The sequence below is a fragment of the Pleurodeles waltl genome, chromosome 2_2 (genome assembly GCF_031143425.1).
Source record: "Pleurodeles waltl isolate 20211129_DDA chromosome 2_2, aPleWal1.hap1.20221129, whole genome shotgun sequence".
Lineage (NCBI taxonomy): Eukaryota > Metazoa > Chordata > Amphibia > Caudata > Salamandridae > Pleurodeles > Pleurodeles waltl.
The window spans coordinates 64,964,708-64,988,305 of record NC_090439.1 but is presented as its reverse complement, the minus strand read 5'-3'; the positions used below and the strand labels follow the sequence as shown (position 1 = coordinate 64,988,305).

The 23,598-nt window shown below is 42.7% G+C and overlaps 1 protein-coding gene across 3 annotated transcripts in view; it reads left to right on the top strand.

Annotated features, from left to right (window-relative positions):
• Window positions 1-23,598, top strand: part of LOC138280126 (NFX1-type zinc finger-containing protein 1-like) — a 1,298,750-nt gene that overhangs the window by 909,040 nt on the left and 366,112 nt on the right. For all 3 annotated transcript variants that reach the window (XM_069219456.1, XM_069219457.1, XM_069219458.1), the window contains one exon: window positions 20,155-20,309. In XM_069219456.1, coding sequence (XP_069075557.1) covers window positions 20,155-20,309 — 155 coding nt within the window. The remainder of the gene's footprint in view (window positions 1-20,154; window positions 20,310-23,598) is intronic.

Sequence of the window (23,598 nt, the reverse complement as noted above, 5' to 3'; positions counted from 1 at the left end):
ACTTGAAGTGGATGGTAACCCAGGCACAAACGGGAAGGGGACCCCATGGGGCCCCTTCCCCTTTGTGTCTGGGACAAAAAATAATTTTTCAGAGCAGGCAGTGGTCCAATGGACCACTACCTGCCCTGAAAAATACCGAAACAAAAGGTTTCGGTTTTTTTTTTCAAAGTGCAGCTCGTTTTCCTTTAAGGAAAACGGGTTGCACTTTGAAAAAATAAAAACTGCTTTATTTAAAAGCAGTCACGGACATGGTGGTCTGCTGTTCCCAGCAGGTCACCATCCCCGTGAGTGCCCTGAATCGCTATGGGGTCGCAAATTGCGACCCACCTCATTAATATTAATGACGTGGGTCTTTGCGACCCCATAGCGACTCGCAGAAGGTGTCTGAGACACCTTTCTGCATTCCAAATTGCGAGTTGCAATTTGTGAGTCGCTGGGACTCGCAAATTGCAAGTCGCAATTTGGAAGTTTTCTACATCTGGCCCCATATGTAGGAAGGTGGCACTGTATATACTACACCAAAATGAGGTATATTGTGCACAGATTCGAGGGGTTCCCCAGAGACTTAAAATAGGCTAAAGTAGATAATACTAATGCTTTCTTTTGTAGTAGTGTGGTCGAGCAGTTAGGCTTATCAGAGGGTAGTGCAAACCATTTGTTGTACACACACAGTCAAGAAATGAGGCACACACTCAATGACTATCTCTAAGCCAATTGTTTTCATATAGCAAAAATATATTTTGTTACTTTATTACTAGAACCAGAAGAACTTTGATGCAGGTAAGTACAGTTGTCAATAGTTATCAAGCATATGTATCAAATATACTTGTTTTTGTTTTTGTAGGTAAAGCAGTTTACAGGTAAGTAACACTTTCCAATTTCAAAAGTTGACAGTGCAATTTTTCATATGAGTTAATAGAGTCCTGAGGCGGGGGAGTGTTAGCACAGAAAACAGGTAAATACATGACTTAGGATTCCAGTCTTCAGAGGTTAGGATGTCCACAGGTCAAAGTTCAATTTCACCCCAAAAGTGCACCACCAGCAACATGGGGCCGGCCGGGTGCTGAGGTCACAGTTGGTGTCGGGTTTGCAGTGGAATCCTATGAGGACAGGGTGGACTTAGTAGAAAAGAAATTGCAGGTAAGTACTTGCGGTTTTAGGACACAGGCCTGGGTGGTTTTCGTCAGCACCGGGGGGGGGGTACAGGTTCACAACAAACACACACCCTCAGTGGCACAGGGGCAGCCGGGTGCAGGGTGCAAACACAGAGCTGGGCACCCAATGCTTTTCAAAGGGGGGACCCCGGGATGAAACAAAAAAATGCTGCAGGCTGGGTCCAAGCGGTCAGTTCTGGGAAACCAAAGGCTGGGCAGGTAGGAGAGATGCCTGCTGGACGTTGCTGGACTGTCAGATGGATTCCCCCATGGCCAGGGTGCTGCAAGTGCAGGGGTCCCCTGGGGTATCAGGAACCCGGTTGCAGTCAGGGGTGTCCTCCGGATTCAGGCTGTAGGCGTTGTTGTGTTGGCCAGGAAGGGTCAACCCAGGGTGGACTTGAGATCAGAATCACCTGGAGACCTTCTCTGGACCAGTGGGCCCACCTGGACACGGGCTTTGGGCACTGGGGGCAGAGTAGACAGGGTGTGCGGACCCAGGGCAGTTCTGGAGTCCTTCTGGTGATTTCTTCTGAACCGGGATGCTGTCCTCAGGAGTTCTTGGTCCTCTGCTGGGCAGGCAATCATCTGGGGATTTGTAGAGGTCACTGGTCCTGCAGGATGAATCGCCTTCTTGAAGCAGGTGTCTTTGAAGCTGTAGATAGGCCGGTAGGGTTGGGGCCAAGTCAGTTGTCGTCTGGAGTCTTCACTACTGAGGTCGGCTTAGTAGTCCTTCTTATTTCTTCTAGAGGGGACCAGGAACCTGATGAGTAAGGTCCAGGGGTGCCCTAAATACTAGATTTAGGGGCATTACAGGGTTCAGAGGACAGATGCCAATGGCTACTGTCCCTGAGGGTGGCTACAACCTTCCTGTGCCCACTCCCTTTAGGGAGAGAGGCACATTCCTATCCCTATTGTTCCCTCTCCTCCAAACCAAGATGGAGTATTCTGCAAGGATCACTTCAGCTCTGGACACCTTAGAGGTGGTCCCAGTTGGAGTGGTCACTCCTCCTTGTTTTTCCTAGTTTTCCCACCGGACCTGCCGCCAAAAGTGGGGCTTGGTCCAGGGGGGCAAGCATCTCTACTAACGGGAGTGTCCTGGGGCACTGTACCAAGAGGTCTAAGCCTTTAAGGCTTACCACCAAGTGTTACAGTTCTTGCATGGGAGAGATGTGAAGCACCTCCATCGAGAGCTGTCTTTGTTTCTGACCCGAGAGAGCACAAAGGCACTCACCACATGGACTCAGAAAATTGTCTATTAGTGACAGGCTGGCATAGACTGGTCGGTCCTGCACCTAAAGGTTTGGGTAAAATACAGGGGGCATCTCTAAGAATGCCCTCTGTGTGCATTTTGCAATAAATCTGGAGACTTTTGGTGGGTCGTAGTCCGGTGCTGGTGGCGTAGATAATGCCTGTGACACCTTGATGGGCTGCCCGCCAAACTCTGAATCAGGTCCAGAGTCACTAACTTTCACTATTACACAGTTGTACAGTATTTATCCTCTCTTGTTTTTCCACACTGTGCTTGCTATGTGGAATGGAGCCAAGATGATCCCTTTGCTCAAGAAGCTCTCTTTAGACACTAAGCTTTAGTAACTATAGGCCCATCTCCCTGTTGCCAGCCTTCATCAAAATGTTGTAAAAATTGTTTAATATCTAGGTGTCCAAATATCCAGAGGAGGACAAGTTGTTGAATCCCAATCAATCAGGATTTCGGTCCAACCAAAGTTAGGAGACAGCTCTATTAGCGATATCTGACCATTGTAAGATGTCCCTGGATCAAGGTAAAAATGCAGAGCTGATTCTTCTTGATCTTTCAGCAGCATTTGATAGGGACTCCGTTGTGATACTTTTATAATGACTTGCCAACCTGGGAGTTGGGGGTACAGTGTGGTACTGGGTGAAATCGTTCCTTGTCTTGAGACTTCCTAGATGGACTTCGATCTCCCTTTTTTCACTCATTCATCCATACATTCATTTAATCCCTTTCATTCATGTATCGCATTATCTGACAACAAACATTGTTTTAATCACAGTGGGAAAGGTATATCAGTGTATTAAGATTATTTTTTCTTTTTGGCTGAGTTACCTGCACACGTGGCAGAATTATAAGCAGGCACCATATTTTTCATCTTCTTTTTGTAAAGAGCATTCAAGGATATAGCAGTACCTGCCATGTTCTGTGAGAGACACGGGGTACTTATAATCTGATTCACGCTAAATGTGCAAGTCAACATTGCTGCAGTGTGCTCCTGTCAGTCACATAGTTCCATAATTTTTTTAATTGAAAACCCTATAGGCCTGCTCCAGGGAAGCCTGTGACTTTCATAATGTCGATGGTGTACCCCTTTCAGATCTAACTTGTCCATAGAGCAGGATATCCACAGATGTACGGTTAATTTAAATATGTGATTGTCCAGTTATATTTTTCTCAATTTCTCCATATGAAAAACTTGTTTCCATGTGATGAAATCCCTTTTCAAGCATCCCCATGAAAGGAGGTGTTGAAGACCTTATTGAGCCCAGAGGATCCCATCACTCTCTTCTCAGGGATATATCTTTGTGTTCATGTGAGTGGGCCCTCCTGAGAGCAAGGATTCAAGACCTTGAAGCTTGGAACCTTCATCACTGCCTGGGCTCCATGTGGTTCACTTTTGGCCTGTCATAGCTTATTTTGGAAATAAACTCCACTAGTGCTCCACTGGTAGAGACTCAGTGTGTATTGGTAAAGGATCAAAGATATTGTCAGGTTAACTCAGGCAAGGGGTACATGGGTGCCATTGGGGATGCTTGTGCAAATTCCCCAGAACTTCAGATTTTACCAGTTACCCGGTATCAACCTCAGGACTAACAACTATTCCTGCAACCACTCCTGAACTTCCCTATAACTCATTCTCAATTACTTTCAGTTTCCCATTTACCTACTGCCCTCACCAGACTGACAACTTTACAGGGATCCTACTTTGCACCCCAGGCAGATGTGGTTGAAGAGGGTACCTCTGAAGCAGCAGGAAGCTTTCCCTCTTGTTGATCGTCTTAAAGTGATTGAATAAAAATTACTTTTTTATGTAATAAATGCAGTTATGAAGACTCCGCTAGTCAAAGGACAATTCTCTGCAACCCTGTCTCTATTCCTCTGCTCTTATCTTGTAGCTCTGGGATCACACCCACTTCCATTGCACCTGTAGGGTCTGCCTCTACTCTGTCTACTTATAGCTTGATCGCCACATAGGCTGGGGATAAACTCCCTTCTGGGCTGTGACCCAATGCAGCTGGCTGGTCTAGTGCGAACCTGGCGGGGAAGTGATGATTTTATAAACCCAGGTTCGGAGAGAGATTTGCATGTTGAGTTGCCTCCTATTGCAACTGACTCCAAAATTAATCTCCCACCTGCATTGTGCCCCTATGTGGCTATTATGATTGGAGTACCCCATTGCATAGGGAACGGACAGAGTCCCACGAGGGGTTAAGTAATAAAGTTCTGAACTTGCTAGTACACCACAGGCGGTTTCTTTTTTCATTTGCCAGCGACATCTTGTTGACATCCAGAGTAGGTTGGAGAGGGCCAGGTCTAGTAGTAGCTGTGAGTGATTGTGCCATTGTTAATTTTAGATATTTTTTAGTACAGTGTCTTGTTTTTGGTCCCTTGACTGGGAAGGGGATGAGGGGAAATATATATCTGTTCCACTTGGCTTTTTCTATAGACCACATATTGTGCACAGGCAGCCACAAAGCTCTCATATAGGCCCTACATCCCTGATCCCTTGTGCTCATAACCAGTTGGAATACCTTTCTGCTCCTAAAGCTCCATCCTTCGCTGAGGAAGGATGAGCTGGTCACTGTGCTAATTCGGAGGTTCATGCATCTATACCACTCTCCAATCGTTATAATAGTGTGGATTGACTTGATAATGGAATCATTGACGGTAACTTAGTTCTTTCCCCCACTCAGCCTGAGTCTGATGATAGTCTGGATGACAGGATGGGTTTAAAGGGTCCGCGAGCAGCAATCGGGCTGGAGGCTTCACCATATTGAGCTGGAATGTTTACGGACTAAAAAATAAGATTAATAATCCCACCTGGCTAAAATTAGTTGCTAAATATGACATTGTGACTGCAAGAAACCTGGGACACTACTAGTCTCTCTTGCCCTGGTTTTGAATGCTATTCTTGTTCTGTACGTGGTAGGCAGAAGGGATTTGTCAGTATGGATTAATTTAAACCTGAAAGTGGAACTTTCAGTCCTTCAAACGGATAGCTCAGCCTACATTGCTTTGTGTAAAAAGGATTGCTTTAGTATTTTTTGTTTTTGTATAAATTAACTTTTATAATGATTTTCAAAACTCTGTATGTATCAATTACAAGCATTTATTTGCCTTCCTTGCCGTTCTGAGAACAGTAAGTGCTAAGGGTATGTCACAACCTAATTATCTCCTTTTTGGGGACTTCAGCGTCTAGCTGGGAATCAACCTTAAGGCACATGGTGCAGATAGCACATGATTCCTTAGGATGAAACTTGATTATACTGGAATGGAGTTAAGCAGGTACCTTGCCAAGCATGATACTTGATCTTGTTTAATTGTTTAATATAGACATGGTAACATGGGCCATATTAGTGACTGAACGGGTTGAACATAATGTCTTGTATGCAGTAGGTCCTTTTTCACTGCTCAAAAGTACCTCCCTTGAGAAGGCAACACCTATTTGACAGCACACCAGTGATGGTTTAAAACTCTTATGGCATTTGAAAGACCCAAGGGGACACCTTTGCTACACTCTTAAAGTCCGAGCTTACTATGTTTTTTTAGTTTGTTTGTCTGATGTAATGGGGCATGAAATGTTAGCCAACTTTGTCTCCCTTAACTCAAATATAAAGCACTTACTTTTACAGCCAGTCAGGAATAGGCAGATAAACCCATGGTGGTTCGCTACCCACTGTTCTGATTCTAGTCATAAGGTAAGGGAGGCCATTTCCATAATCTGGAAACACCCCATTGCGGTGTGTGAGGCTCGCACAATATAGAAAACACTTTGAAATCCAGAAAGTAAGAGCTGTGTAAGAGTGATTGGGAACTCCCAGAAAGTGCGGCAAATTCCAAGAACGGTAGGCTCTCCTGGGACACTGTCAATAAGCTTAAACAAAGGCAATCACAACTCAACCTCCATTGATTTTGCAGTGTTCCGGGTGCAGCTTGGGTTATGCAGTTAAGGACAATTTACCACGTGGTGGATGACTGGTGCTTAAGAGACGAACTGAGGAGAAAATGGTCTCTTTCTTCAGCTTTGACAATTACACTGCAGGAAGTTCTGACTATTAATAACCGAAGTCCGAATGGCAAAGCCCTGAAGCTGGATGGGGTCCCCATGAATATAATAAAGTGCAACATAGATCTATGGGGGCTATTGATTACAAATGAGTTTAATAACTCCTTAACCCCTTAGCTGCTGCCCCCTCCCTGTGCTGAGCCCTTTTTGGCTATTTGGGATAGTTTGCGCATGGGCCCCCATAACCTTTTGTCCACATAAGCTATCCACACCAAATTTGTGTCCTTTTTTCCCAACATTCTGGGGATTGTAAGGGAACCGAGAGTTTGTGGGTTCCCCTGGAGGAGACCAGGAAATTTGCCAAAATACAGCAAAACATTTTTTTTTTTTTTTGTTCAATGGGGAAAGGGCTGCAGAAGAAAGCATCTGTGTTTTTCCCTTCAAATAGCATCAACAAAGGGTTCATGGTGCTAACATCACCATCTTCCCAACTTTCAGGAACAGGCAGACTTGAATCAGAAAACCACATTTTTCAACACAGTTTTGGCATTTTACATACCCTAATATTACTATTTTTGTGCTTTCAGCCTCCTTCCGGTTATAGACAGAAATGGGTGTGAAACCAAAGCTGGATCCCAGACAGCTAAACATTTCTGAAAAGTAAACAAAATTCTGAACTCAGCAAGGGGTCATTTGTGTAGATCCTTCAAGATTTTCCCATAGGAAGTAACAGTTGAAATAAAACAAAATTGATATTTAGTTGAAAAAAACAGCCCTTTCTGATTGTTTTCTTCCGTAAAATGTTGCCAACTATGATAGATTTTGGAAATAAATATACCACTATGTTTGCTGGACTCCCCTGGCTGTGGGGCTATATAGGTCTTGTAGGTTCATCAAGAACCCAAGCTACTCAGAGCCAATAAATGAGCTGCACCTTGCAATGAGTTTACATTGTGTACCCAGTATACAGCAATTACTTTGGTAAAATATAAAGAGTGAAAAATAGGTACCAAGGCAACCTATGTATTTCCAAAATGGGCACAAGATAAGGAGTTTAGAAACAGTGGTTATTTGCACATCTCTCAATCTGGGAGTCGCCATACTAGCATGTGAAGTACAGGGCATTTCCCAAAATGACTTCTTTCTTACACACTGTCTGACATTTGGAAGGCAAAAATGTAGAGAAAGACAATTGGCAATAACACTTGCTCTTCTATTCTGTGTTCCCCCGAGTCGCCCGATAAAAATGGCACCTCAATGTATGGATAGACCTAGTGCCCACGACAGGAGATACCCCAAAACACAATGTGGACACATCACATTTTTCCAATGAAAACGGATGTGTTTTTTGCAAAGTGCTTAGCTGTGGACTTTGGCCCCTAGCTCAGCTGGCACCTTGGGAAACTTACCAAACCTGTGCATTTTTTAAAACAAGACACCTAGGGGAATCCAGGGTGTGGTGACTTGTGGGGCTGTCACTGGGTTCTGTCTCCCAGAATCCTTTGCAAACCTGAAAATTTGGCCAAAAAAACACTTTTCCTCATTTTTCGGTGCTGCAAGATTCAGGGATCTGAGGGAAGCCACAAACTTTCTTCCACCCAGCATTCCCCTAAGTCTCCCAATACAAATGGTACTTCACTTGTGTGGGTAGGCCTAGTGCCAGTGACAGGAAATGACCCAAAACACAACTTGGACACATCACATTTTTCCAATGAAAACGGATGTGTTTTTTGCAAAGTGCCTAGCTGTGGATTTTGGCCTCTAGCTCAGCTGGCACCAAAGGAAACTTACCAAACGTGCATGTTTGAAAACTAGACACCTAGGGGAGTCCAGGATGTGGTGACTTGTGGGGCTCTCTCTGGGTTCTGTCTCCCAGAATCCTTTGCAAACTCGAAAATTTGGCTAAAGAACACTTTTTCCTTACCTTTTGGTGCTGCAAAGTTTAGGGATCTGAGGGGAACTACAAACTTCCTTCCACTCAGCATTCCCCCAAGTCTCCCAATAAAAATGGCACCTCACTTGTATCGGCAGGCCTAGTGCCCACAGCAGGAAATGCCACAAAACACAACATGACACATCACATTTTTCCAGTGGAAACAAATGTGTTTTTTGCAAAGGGGCTAGCTGTGGATTTTGGCCTCTAGCTCAGCCATCACCTAGGGATACCTACCAAACCAGTGCATTTTTTAAAACTAGACACCGAGGGGAATCCAGGATGGGGTGACTTGTGGGGCTCTCACTGGTTTCTGTCTCCCAGAATCCTTTGCAAACCTGAACATTTGGCTGAAAAACACTTTTTCCTCGCATTGGACAGGCCTAGTGCCCGCAACAGGAATGGATCTCACATTGGTCAATAGTAGTCCTTGCATGAGGGCTACTGTTGACCCTGGCTACTGTTGACCCTGGAGTGATCTATTCCTGACGCAGGCACTAGGCACAGGCACACAAGTGGGGTTGTGTTTTTATCAGGACAAGTGGGGAATAATTCCTGTAGTTTACATGAAGAAAAAGCAAGAAAAAATAGTGTTTTTAATCAACGTTTCACCTTTGCAAGGTATTCTGGGTAAGAAAACTTTGTGGAATCCAAACGCACCACACTTCCTGGACTGCCCCAGTAGTCTAGTTTTCAGAAATGTCTGGGATTGGTAGGTTTCCCTACATGACCGTCAAGCCCAGGACCAAATACACAGTTAATTGTTTTACAAAACCAGGCTGTTTTGTGAAAGGTAATTTTGATGTCTCCACAATCCGTTTTCGGTACTTCCCTGGTGCTGTCACTTGCCCACCCACACAACTGAGGCAAGGTTTTCCTCTGGAGACTTACGGGAATACTGGGTGGCAGAAAATGTGTGGCTGCCTGCAGATTACAGGACTTCCCCTCACTGAAATGCAAGGGAAATATGTTTTTAAGCAAAGCTTGTGATTTCAAGGGGATTCTGGGCAAAAGAAAACTGGTGAGAGCCACCGCAAGTCCTGAACCCTTGGAATGCCCTGGTACTACTATGTTAAAGTTAATCTACCACTCACACTGGTTGGTTTTAGCACCTCCAGAAATTATGGTTTCAGAGCATGAATACTTATCAAAGTATCTGACTATTGAAACTAGGCCTTCTGAAGGTGAGCCATAAAGCCACTTCAAGGCACCAACCGCTTTATGGTCCATTCATACGCCATTCACCCACAACAAACATCACTTTCATAACGCCGGCCAACCAGTCACTGCATTCACATCAACTTACTGCTCTCAGACGAGGGCCCATCACATTCATACGCCAGAGTACAGAATGTGTTTGATTTCATTTTACCACCTGTCAAGTAACCGCCTCCTTATTCCTGAACATTACCGAAGGCATGCATAAGGAACCTTTGCTGATGACTCCCATGACAGCCACCTGAGGCTCCAGAATATATGTTTTTCATGCCCCTTTAGCGCCCTCACTGTGCTAAACCCAACTCCTTCCAGTTTGTGTTTGCAAGTTGGGGGTGCTGGAATATGCCTTGGGAGGCCTATCCTTCAGACTGAACAAGCATATCTACCTTTGAAACTAAGGCAGACTTGCTGGGGAATTTTCACAATGTTCCATAAGGAGAGGGTCATAGACCATGAAAAAGGGTAGTGTTTGGCACACAGGGTAGTTCGTGAGAACTTAGCATATGTCACAGCCAACATTACGTTCAGTGCTGTGACTGTAATGTACTTATCATACAGCAAATTGAATATCTACTAAGTTCTGATGGAGGATGATCATGGCAAGCAGGTCAAACACTGGCCCATACGTGTCATTGTTCTTCAGTGCTGGGGTGGCACCAATGGGTTTGAATCCATAGGTGTAAATAATGTGCATCTTTACTGCCTTTTCTGTCTCCCTTCTAACTGTCCAACATCCCCTGAAAGCACACATACCATAAGCTTTACTTACCAGTTCATGTCTCTGTACTCATCAGAGTCCTGACTAATGCTGTATAATTGCCAAGTGAACCTCTACTAATGCCTTCCGCCATTAGCTACTTGAAGCTCAAGGAAACATGTCTTTCATGTGCCATCAGTTCACTTACTGTGCTAAATCCAACTGCTTCCAGTTTGTGGATGCAAGTTGGGGGTGTCAGAGTATGCCTTGTGAGGCCTTTTCCACGAAATGAGCGAGCATATCTACCATTGAAACTAAGGGAGACATGATTGTGAATACATCCTAAGGTCTCTAAAGTAAAAAGTCACGCTTTCAAACAAGAAAAAATGTTGGGGAATATGTCCAACAGGACATATGTTTAACTTATTACCCTTACTCTGGTTCTTGTTGGCAATCATGGTGGTCCTTGTGTAGCATACATAAGTTCCCTGACAAGCACTTCAGAATTCAGTCATGCTTTTAACATTTTGCCACACAGGAAATGTTGGTGAATATGTACTACAGAACATTTGTTTGACTTATTACACTTACTGGTTCTCGTTGGCAATCATGGTAGTCCTTGTGTAGCATACATAAATTCCCTAACAAGCACTTCAGAATTCAGTCATGCCTTTAACATTTTGCCACACAAGGTACTCTGTGACAATGTGGCATATGTTCTGTTCACTAGTATGTGCAGTGTGGGGACTTTAATGCATGTTAATCGAACAGAACACCTACCACATTCTGACGGTGGATATAGGTGTCAAGCAGGCCATAAGGAAGTCCATGATTTCCTGAAGTAAATGAAGTAAAATTCTGTGGCTGCTTGCCTAATGAAGCAGTGGCCCATGGGCGCTCGGTATCCATGCACAGCCTGAAACGTTTACTAAATGGCAGCTCCACCTCAGTCGATTTCGATTTCCCAGAGCTTTGCTTCAGTATGATACAGCGAAAAAGCAAGTTGGGACACAGAGATATATAGTTGTTTCCCTGGAGGCCGATCCTAGCTCCCGGAAAACAGCACATGTAAAAAAAATGATATATATCCAGAGAGAGACTTCTCTGTCTCTCTCTCTCTCTATATATATATATTTATATATATATATATTTATGTGTGTGTGTGTGTGTGTATATATATATATATATACAGAGAGAGAGAGAGAGTGTGTCTCTCTCCACATCACTTTTTTTTTATACATGTGTGCTTTTCCTGGGGCCGATAGCGACCCCAAGGCAAACCACATATATATTTTAAAAAAATATGCCCCCATAAAGAGAGTACACTTACCTCGTCAACTCCATTGCGCCGGCGGGCAAACTGTGACATCAGCGTGTATCACTGTGCGCTGATGTCACAGATTGGTGGGAGGGGGACAGGGAGATGCTGAAGTTTTTCCACGTTTTGGGCGGGGGGATCCCTCCCTGGCGTCGGCCACTGGTTGTGACCCACATCATGGAGGGTGTGCGTGTGTCGACTAGTGTCAGACACATGCACTCATGTGGTTAAGTACAAAATCCCCACCTCATAGTCGCTCTTCATACTAGCTCCTATCTTTAAAAAGGGGGAGTGTATGTCACCGAAATGCTGTCTCCTAATTTCTCTCATTTATAGCACAGTCAAGGTTATGGGGCAAGTAATTTTCTTTTTTTTAAAACTCTTTTTATTGGATTTTCAACAGGTGCCTACCAAATCCAGAGAAAGTATACAGAACTGCACTTTACAGCAGTACCAGTGTTGAGGAAAAACAACAACAGTAGTCTCCCCAACCCCCCACCCCCCCCAAACACCCCACAGACACATAAACATATCCTCATGCATGTCTTTAATTGGTCTCTTTCCCACATTATTTGGGTCCCAGTCCCTCTGCCCCGCAAAAGTCTGTATTTTACAGTCTGCATTTAACTCAGGTGGATCCATAGTCTATAAATCCCTATACATGTAATGAATGGTACGCCATCCAGGGCCACTAGACCCTCCCAAACGTTCGTGGGCAGCCTCTGTTTGCATATGTTACCTTTTTTGCCATCATTAATCCATCCATCCCTCTTCTCCAGGTGTCCACCATGGGGTCTAACTCCGATCCTCAAAGACGGGTTACATCCCTCTTAGCCACCACCAGCCCGAGATGATAAACTGAGTGGGACACAACCAAATACAAAAGAGAAAACATAATAAAATCCCAACAAATATTTTCATTATAAACAAAAAAAATGTTGGCATTTCGAGATGGGACACGTTAAGAACTTGGTTGCCACACTTCAAAATACAAAAACGTTGTACATTCAAGTGTTAAAGATAACCCCTTTAAAGAAATCCGCGCTTAAAACTTAGGGTCTTTGCAGTTATTATGGCCGCCGTACATGGTCAGTTAAAGGTATAAATCCCTTTCTAAAATGGCCACCTCAAATTTGACGAACTGGCAGAACGTGCTCGAACCACACGCGAGGGAGCATCACAAGCACCTCGGCAGCTGGATGAAGTGCCTTAGATCAGTGCTTAATTTGTGCTTGTTGTTTCCGGTGCTGAGCACCAGCACTTATTTTTGAGGGCCGACGCTTAGTCTTCTGCCTCAAGCATTTGCTGCGAGCAAAAGACACATATGGGAGGGACGGAGGAAGAGAAAAACGAAAAAGCACCACAAAGGGAGAAAGTAGAAAGCTGCAAGAGTGAGCTGAAGGAGTGGCATTAAATCTATGGAAGAGGCCTGTGTTGGCTTCAGGATTACGCTGTCTCAGTATTCTGTGCTCGCACATCTAACTGCAGTAGCCACATGTTTAAGAGGAGGGCTTTGGGCAGTGGCACCTTTTTATTTACAAATTAAGCATTGCCTTAGATCATTCACAGATACATAAAAAGACAAGTAAGTCTCTATCAGGCTGAAGGACAGCCGTATGTCATATAAAGATATTGATTAGACGTTTGATTAATGCATATATTGTATTCAATTTCAGATAAGTAAAGTCATTGTTTGGGCATCTGTTGAGTCCTAAAGGTATGGGTACACACTGGGTCTATATATGCTGGATAATTTGGTTTTCGCATATATTTTGACTGCTTTGAATAATTATCTAAGAGCACATTATAAGATAAAGGATAACACACAACTAATGGGCTCCACTAATTTTATAAACTTAGCTGGCATCATACAGCATGCTGACCAATAAGACTAGAGTAAGATTGTGTTCAGAGGCACCATGGAGGACTAAGGGTTTTAGACATGATTCGTCACGGTGAAGGGAGTCAAAAAATGTCTTTATTTGTTTCAAGTCGAGTAATGCACATTGTTTAAATTTATTAGGTTTTTATCTCTCCCTTAGTCCTGAAGAGGCCCAAAAGGGAAAGGGCCGGAATGCTTCAACCTTGTTTTGTCTAGAGGGGTTGCAAAGAAAAGAGAGTTGACCTATAAGGATTTTTGAAAACATCTCAGCACTATTAAGGCTAGCAAACAAAGAGGATTAGAGATGTGATAGCAACCATCTCTTTTTTGTGTGCATTTAAGTCATTCACTTTGAAGTTGACCACAATAGTTACAATTTCGGAGATGAGTGGAAAACTTGTGCATATGTTAATTTAAAAAAAAATTCTGTCGATAATAAAAAAATTCCGTTGTAAAGTGTTAATGGGTTTTCAGTTTGATTTTACATTGGATATAAATGTATTTGATTGCCCTTGGAGTTGGCAGAAGTAAGTATGAATTATTTCATGATGTAATTAAATTGCATTTCCAATGACTGATTTATAGATTCATTGTTAATGAATGAGCTTTAGATTCTTTCCTACTATTTGACTATGTTTCATACACACCGGATTACAGTAGAGCAGCCTCACCCACTCCCGATATCTGGGGCCCACTCCAAATCTCTTTAAGGTAACCTCCAAGAAGGGCCAGTGCACCGCATCGAATGCTTTTCAGCATCCAGAGCCAAAAATATGTGTGGATCTGGGCGTTGCAGGATGACATGTATCCAGTTATGTGTGCGCCTCAAATTATATCTTGTGGACCGTCCCGGAATGAAGACGCATTTGTCCCTATGAACTGGAGGGGTGATAACACCCTGGAGGCACGTTGCTAGAACTGTGGCCAACACTTTCACCTCTACATTTAGAAGGGAAATTGGTCTATATGATGCACAAGACGCTTTAGGCCGTCCTTCTTTATGGATTACCACTATCTCTGCTTTCCTCAAGTCCAAAGGGAGTGCACCTTGGCTTCTCGCCTCAAGGAACATATTAAGGAGATAGGGGGCTAAGAGATCTCCAAGTCTTTTGAAATGCTCTGCTGGGAACCCATTAGGGCCCAGGGCTTTCCCTGAGAACATTTGTCATGGCTGTTTTAATCTCCACCAGGGTGATGTCCCCGACTAAAACCATCCGAGCCTCTGCATTTAAGACTGAGATCACTATATCTTGTAGCTATTCCTTAATCCGATGTGCATCCTGTAATGGATGTGCCTGGTATAAAGCCCAATAGTAGCTGGCAAAGGCCTCCGCAATTTCTTCATTCGAGAAAACCCTAGCTCCCTCTGATGTCACAACCTGATCTACCCACCTTGCTTCCATTTCCTTCCTTTCCAGCCAAGCCAGGAGCAGATGCATAATTTTCAACCATTTGAAGCTTTGGGCACATTCTAACAACATCTTGTGTCCCTTCAAGTTTGGATTTCACCATGGGCTGGGTATAATGGAACAGTGTTTAAACTTGAGCCTGATTATTGGTAAATATAAGATAGCCAAGTGGTGTCCGCTGTACCTGTCATTATGGACCTGTCCACCACCTTTGATGGCATTAAGAGATCTAAATTATGGCTCTTGTTGCCAGACTATGGAGAGGAGTCGACATTGGTTAACTTTCTGCACACGTTACTCGAGAATATGGGAGCGAAGGTTAGGTATGGCCAGTTGGGTGAATTTTCAGACTCATTTCCAAAAGCCCATGGAGTGCGACAAGGGTGTATTTGACCCCCTTGCTTTTTATTATCTATATTAATAATCCGTGTCCTACCCTGGCTAAATCCACTTGCGACATCCCGAGGATTTCCCAAGTACCAGTACTGCCACTGCTTCACGCAGATAATGGGTACTCATGGCACGTACACCAGGACTCTTCATCTGCTGGTGAATTCTTTTGCATCCTTTATGATCGATTTAAATCTGGCCACAAACTATGTGAAATCACACATAATGGTGTGTGGCCCAGGGAAGGTCCAGTTTTCCACCATAAGGGTAAAGGGGCATACTCTGGACTGTAAATGATTTTAACTAATTGAAGGTTGTTTTTGGTCATTCTGGTTCATGGAAGCTGCAGATCAAACACTCACGATTGAAGATGAGTAGAGCGGCAGGTGCCATATTTAATTTGCCACAAGCAGCTGATAGGGGGACTGTTTCCCTTTTTTCGAATATTTTTGACACCCAGTGTGCTCCAGCAGCACTTTATTGAGCTGGAGTGTAGGGCTATCTGAATTTACTGCTTTCCAGATTGAGGAAAATCACATCTGTAGACAGATTTTGTGTTTGCGCCCCACAAGTACACGTTTTATTATACATTTAGAGCTCAGACTTCAGTATATTTCTGATAAAGTTAAATTAGCACCCCTATTACTTTGGGTCAATATGTTGGCCAACAAGAAGGCTAGCTTGAAGAAGACATTATCTCAGACAGCCTCAAGCTGGACAAGGGCTTATGAATCCCCTGGCTGGCTTAAGTGCGTAACAATTTTAAACACTAAATATGCAAGATTTTTTTGATGCACCACTCGCTTTAAGATGTCTGTAAAGCGCCACTTCCTAGAGCTCTGTCGCTCCCAGAGGTTACATATCAAATCTAGTCAAATCACTGTCAGTCTCTCTTTCTCTTTCTTCTTCTCTCTTTTTCTTTTCCTCTCTCTGCCCTTTCTTCTCTTTTCTCTCCTCCCCTTCTGTATCCCTCTTCTTCTTCTTCCTTCTCTCCTTTGCATCTCTCTCCTTTTCCTCCCTCCCTCTATTCCCTGTTCACTTATTTTTTCTTCCACCTCCCGACCCTCTTCTCTCCCCCCCTTTTCTTTTCTTCCAGGTATCTTACTCTCTATCCCTCTCCTCTCTTCATCTGCTGCATAACCATTTCCTCTCTTCCCGTAATAAGATAAGAGCTCTGAGTGATAGATATTGTCCTCTACCACACCCACCCCCTTCGTTGCACCGTTGTGACCCCTTTGCGATATCCACCGACCAGCAAGGGTCCCTCACCGAGTCAGCAAAATAGGGGTTTCTTGGGCTCCCTGAAGATACAAATGCTAGCGCTGTTCCTCGTCCTGCCCCTCTACATGCGGTCAGCCCTGACATCTTATGGTAATTTTCCTTTCCCTGATTTGACATATGCCTAGGGCCCCGACAAGTATAGGTACATGAATACACTATTACGTTTTTGCAATCTGTGGCATTGTATTTCTCTGCTAAGGTTTATGGATATTGCCAATGCTTTGGGTGTACCAATGAAGGAAGCTCATTATGCTACACTATATTGTTGAGTAAGATGCTATTTCCATTTTTCCATTTTTCAATAAAGAATTACGAAACAAAAAAAAATCACGGTCAGAGAGTATCTCACCTTTTTTTGCACCTGGGGAGTCTGTATATTATTTTGCATTCCCGCTCACTCATTGGAAGAGGTCCTTATTGTTTCCTTTTAGGGCCGGTAGGTTAGTGCAGCTTTTGAACTTTCCAGATGTTGGTGGCTCTTGGAAGTCCCCGGCACCGGCTTGTCCCTGTGACGGAATATCTGATTAGTCCATAATGCACTTTATGTTTTCCTGCCAATTTTATAAATTGTATTTTACCTTATTTATAAAGCCAATTTTAAAACCTTTTAGTCTATGTAAGTGTAGGGATGTTTTGAAGTTCTTGCAAATTTTTAAATGAGCTTCATGTCCGCGCTTTTCTTAAAGTAACGGCGAGGTCCAGAAAATTGATGGATGACTAGATGCAATTTGTCTTGTTCTCTTTCTCTGGTCTTTGATAATAGCAACTGAGGGCGGTGTTCAGTGATGGCTATGTTGGATTTTTTTATCATTGTCTTTTAATGTTGATTGTTTATTTTCATTTGTGATTTTATGTTAATGTACCACATTAATGTTTTATTTATGCTTTTTTATGGCAATTTCTTTTGTGCCAAAAAAATATGTTTTTAATGTGAAGTCCTGGAAATGGATCCATGATTGAGCTCATGGCAGCAGCATTTCCTCGGTAGCGCAGCAAACTCTGTCACCATATAAGCAGTTTTAACAGCAGCACCCTGGGTCCTAAGACTGATGTTTCTGGGTAATGACCTTCATATCTTGTGAAGGGCTGCATACTAAATTCCAGAGTCCAGTTTGTGGGATATGGTTTAGGTTTTGACATAGATTTAATGGGTGGGTGCTTCGCAATATTGTGATACAAATATTGTCCTGCAATAATATTCCATCCACAAAATAGACTACCAGTACATCCACCAGTAGGTAGATGTGAAGTAAAGAATAATAAATCTAGACTTCCCCACATATACTTATATAGTGTTAATTGATATTATGGATGCAATATTTGTGCAGACTGATATTTCAACCGCATTATTCTGAGCTACATCCAGTTTAATATGAGTAGGTAGCTCCATTTCTTTCTTCTCTGTCATACAATTAGGTAGGACATCCATATAGGTAACATGGGCTGAAGGAAGGTCCATTTTCTCACTTTAGTTAGGGCTTAAGAATACATTGCCTCGAGCTGCTCATGTTCTGAATTGCCATCGCTTAAATCTTCTGCTAACTTGTCTTACAAACTGATCCTTTGTGCTTTAAGTAGTGAAGGGGGTTAAGTAAACCCTGATGGCAGACCCCTATGTAACTCTCTTTATGATTTTTTCAGGTTTTTACTAACTCTCTATTCTTTTTCCTTTTCTCCTGGTCCACCTGTGTGCATCCTTCCTGTTGTCTGTGGTGCAGTTCAGAGAGGAATATGTCTAGGAAATCAATATTCACTCATCTAAAAGCTCTGGTTCTGGGGCTCTGGCTGTTTTATGAACTGCTACTTCTACTTTTCTTAAGGGAGGACATGTATGCTGTGCTACAAATCACTCACGGGCAGCTTTTCAAACACTATTCTTTTCATATCTCCTATTATGGGCTCCTGATGTTGATAATGAAATGGATCGGTTTTCCCTTGCCTTTATCCTTTGAGAAGCATATTGCCTGATTGAGAGGTAGCAGCTGGAAGAATGGGGGGATCACTAATTTGAGCTACCTTTAGAAGCAGTAGATTGTTTTATTTGTGCCGTTTGATCTTGCCCTTCTGCTTTGTTTTGTGGTTTTGTCTGGATTTACATATCATCTTGTATGGTGCCTTCTGACCCAGTTGTGTTCATATTGCCTAGTGCCGTTTATGTTTGCTAGGAATATTCTTCTGAATCTCCGGCTTCGGTTCTTGCCAAGTTACACTTTAGCCCTTCAGTTTTGTATATGACTGTACTGTGCTGGTGGCTGTGAGTAGAGGTCCTTTGAGGAGTTTCTATTAAACATGTTATTGGCCGTTCCTCTACCTCTGAAGATTGATTGGGAATTGGTGACACCTTCCCACGCATAAACAATCATTTCTGGCATTTTGCTCTCTCTATGAGTGCTGCAGAATGCAACACACATTGAAAAAGCAAAAAAACGAGGGAGGAATAAAAGTATTCCTCCTCATTGCACCTTGCTAACGCCACCCTTAGGGCGGCGTTAAACTTTGCCGCTGCTTCAGGTTTACAAAAAATACGCAAATCTGAGGCAGCGTCAATATGCAATGGGTGTTGCTGTGGCATGCCCACAGCAACAACCATTGCATGCCCCTTCCACACAAAGTGCTGCATGTGAAGGGGCCGTACTTACAATGTGTTGTTAAGCCACAAAAAGTATCTTAACGCCACCTGGTAAATACAGCGCAGGGCATAGCGCCACCGGAGCATCATGTAAAGTGATGCTCCGGTGGCGCTAGGGGCTCATATATATATATACCCCTTTTATCTAGTGATATGGCTTCTGTCACTTTTGAATGGGTTCCATGACGTAGTACTTTCTCTTTAGTCAATAGTGCATTCAGAGTTGTTCCTCTCTGCTTCCTAGGTGGCTCCATGTAGTACATTCTCTGGTTGTTTAAAATCCTCTTCAGAGTTGTGTCTTCTGTCACGCTTGGTGATTTCATATAGTAAATTCACTGAATGCCTAACTGTGCTTCAAGGGATTGATCTGTTGCGCCTCCGTGTCCAACCTATTGTGCTCCTTAGTTATTCAACAGTATCTCAGAGATTAGCCCTCTGTAACTCTTGAATTGGCTCCTTAGATTTTTTTATCTTGTGGAACTCATGGATCCACATCAGTGGCACTATTTGCATTATGATACAAACCACTACTAAAAGATAAAAGATAGCTGTATCTCTTCTCAGATTCTCTACAACTCTTCATGCCTATGTGCAGCGACATTGCTACATTATGTTTATTACACATGTCTAAACCTCATGTACATCAGCCAGTGTTTGTCACCTAGGCCAGACTCAGCTAACACCATTTTTGACTAGGGTCTGCGAAATGGCTTACAAGAACCCTATGCAAATCAAACCTCTTTGTGATGTTGTCAGGGGTAGAACAGCGCTACATAAATGCTACAATACAATACAGCCCAGTAGTAAGACAGTGAACAGTGCTTATGTCTCACACTTATCAAGAACAATGCTTAAGTATGAATAGAATGTATAAATAGAAAACTACATAAGACCGTAATGTTCCGGGTCACAAATGCACTACTTATACTCAACTGTAGATGTTGAAATTAATGATGTTAATCACAAATTTGAACAATTGCAGATTATGGAGAGCCAAATATCTGATTGATATCCGCCGTGACATATGTACTATTGAGAATGAGTACCAGCAGGTGACCAAGAGAATGAACGAATTGAGAGACCAAGAAGATTTGCTTATCCTGAGGAAAGCTTGCATAATTGGCATGACGACTACAGGTACACATTAAAATTGGTTGGGCAGCATGAGAAAGTTTAACATACACAGTGATAGTGCCCAGTACTTTTATTTTATTTACAAAATAAACGTATTTCCCTACGACATATCATGATGTATCATGTCTGTTATCCATTAATGTCAATGCACACTCAACCAACAAATACATTTCTTGGTCTAAACTCCCTTCTTGATTATTGTTTTTTGAGGCTCCATTGATCAATAGCAGAGTTGAAATCCAAGTCAGGAACTGTCACTGACTGTAGAAAGCTGGCTCTTAATATGGTGCACTAAAAAGCAGTACACTACGCAGAGTGTCCAGTGGATCCCCAGTTGGCTTGCAGAGGCAAAAGTAGATCGGACTAATGCCGTATTTTGTGGTAGTGTGGGTAAGCAGCTAGGCTTATCAAAGGGTAGTGCTAAGCATTTATTGTACTCACAGAGACAATAAGTGAAACACACACTCAAAGAATAAATCTGAGACCAATTTAGAAAAATAACACTTCTTTTCATATATGTACTTTAAACCCTAGATCTTCATTATAAGGTAAGTACTTTTTCAAGCATAAATACTTTTTAGTTTAAAAAATCAACACTTAGTGCATATCCAAAGTTCTTCAATGTTCTTCCGAAGAGAGGAAAACACAGTCAGCAAACAAGCACTTATTGATGAATCATGGAACCAGTCTTGTAGACATAACGTAAGTACTGGGCAAGGGTAAGGACCACACCAACGGGTCACTCCGGGCAGCACTAGGGTGGCAGGGTGCAGAGGTGCATAACACGCCTGGTGCCCAATGTAGTAGTAGTAGTAGTATCTTTATTTGGCTTTACATGAAAACCATAAAAGTACATAAATAAATATGAGACAATATATACATTTGAAAAGAAAATAAATTGTGGATTTAAAAATGTAAAAAAAACCTGTACCCAACAGTAAAATACAATGCTTAAAAAATCTTGAAAATAATGCATTAAAAAGTAGTGATTTTGATAATACATATTACAGTGCAGATAAGACTAAGAGGACAACTAAACAACCAATATCCTTAACTGGGTATCTCTCATCAGTTTAAAAAGAGGAGTCTCAGGTACAAGTAGGACTTATCCCCCATTACAATTCACTCCAGAAAACCAAGTAGCTTTTCCAAGTGTATCAAGTTCCGTTGCACTTCTAATTATAATGAGATGGCATATGCTTACACCTGAGTCGCCTTGCATGTAGCAAGTATCTGGATAAAGCAAAAATTAGCCATGCAGTAGCAGCACTTCTGAGAATTCTAATAGCAGACCTTATTTGTCTGACCGACAAGGTACGGAAAATCAGGATAAGCCATGTTCTCCTGTTCACAACATATCTAGGGCAGAACAACAGAAAGTGCTTTTTTGTTTCAGGGTAATCTTGGCAGAATGGACAAAATTAGGTGACAAAATCCGACATCTATATTGTAAGTACAAGAATTTTGCTTGTCGAGCTTCAATCTGGTTCTCACAGTGTAAACTGTCTTTAAAGTCTAATAATCCACCAGTTAAATTTCCACAGTACCCTGGTTGAGTCACGAATATGAAACCAGTAGCTCTTCTTAAGGGATGCCAGAGTATTTTTATTGATGCTTTGGGGCTTGGTCCACAATTCACACATGCTAAGAGTAATTAGACATGTTTTAACATATCTTAGCCAAGGGATGGTCCCTTTGCTATTGAGAGCCATTGCTATGCTCAGTGATTCTCTGATGGGAAGAGGCGAGCTGTTATGCCAGACTTGTAACTAAAAAGCTAGAGGTCTAAAAGCTGCAACATATGCAATATTTTGTGGACTAAGATCCAGAATCATTGGCGTTAAGGGCACATTTTGAGGTAAACCCATGATCAATCTCATAAAAACGTTCTCTGTTTTTTCAAGCACCCCTAAATTCTGGGACACCCATATCTTCGCATTATACAGTGCTGCACCTAACCCTTTGCCCAGTACATATTTATAATGGGAACTGCTGGCCTATATGTACGCACCTTCAACCTTTTAAGCAAAGCAGAGCTGATATGCTGGAGGGTAAGCTGGCTGTTAGTAATGTGTGGAGTCCAAGCTAGTGTGTTCATGTCACTTACCCATAGATAAGTAAACTCCTCAACTTGTTCTAGGTAGGTATCACCTAGCTTCATCTTACCTCTGAAAGTTGTGTGTGGGTTAAATACCATGAATTTTGTCTTATTGACGTTAACTGCTAGACCGAATTCTTCACATGCAGCTGAAAATCTATCCAATATGTTTTGGAGCCCAATCGGTGTTCTAGATACAAGTAGTGTGTCATCCACGAACATCAAAGACACGACTGGAACACCTGCAATCTTTGGAGGGTCCCCATTATAACCATACTCAGACTCAAATAACCCATTAATGTATAAGGTGAACAGGGTTGGAGCCAATACACACTCTTATCTCACCCCTCTGTCCACCTTAACACATTCTGTGAGCTCCCCATTAGGTCTCCATCCTATCTGAGCATAATTCCCCTGGTGGAGCCTGATAATAATTTGTAAAACGTAGATAGGAACACCTATCTGCTCCAGGACTACCCACAATTTCTCTATTGGAATGAAGTCAAAAAAAGGCACATAAGTTTACAAAAACAACATATACATGTTATTTTTTCATCACTACATAACTTCCAAAGATTATTAAAAACCGAAAAAACTGAGTGAGTGTGCTTATATTTTCTCTGAACCAGCTTGGAGGGGCGAGAGGATCTCATTCTCCTTAATCCAGTCCAATACCCTTCCCAGCCTACAGAATAATTTTTGTGATATATCTATAAGGCTTAAATTTGCTGGATCATTTTTGTCCCCCCTTCTTAGGGTCGAGCCCTCTGGACCATGTTGTCTCTCTGTAGGCTTCTAACCACGCCCAGGTCACGCCCGTCACTTTACTTAGTTTGTGGGTTTGCCTTCTAAAAATGGATTATTTGCACTGGTAAACAACTGAAAACATACGAGGCTCTGTGTTTTCAGCTGGTTTCTGGATTACTTTATCTTTTCATTTCCTGCTCAGCACGATCTCGCTGGGCAGAAGGCGAGTGCTTTGTATGACATCGACCTTGTTACATGGATAATTGCACTTTTGCTTGTTACATGGATAATTGCCCTTTCGCCGGTAACATGGATAATTGCGCTTTTGCCGATAGCTTCACTGTGAGCGAACTTCCGTTTCCTTTTCTGTGTCTCCTTCACGCTCAAGGCGACCATCGGCTTGCATATGTGAAACTGTTTTACTTTTCATTATAAGTTTATGCGGCA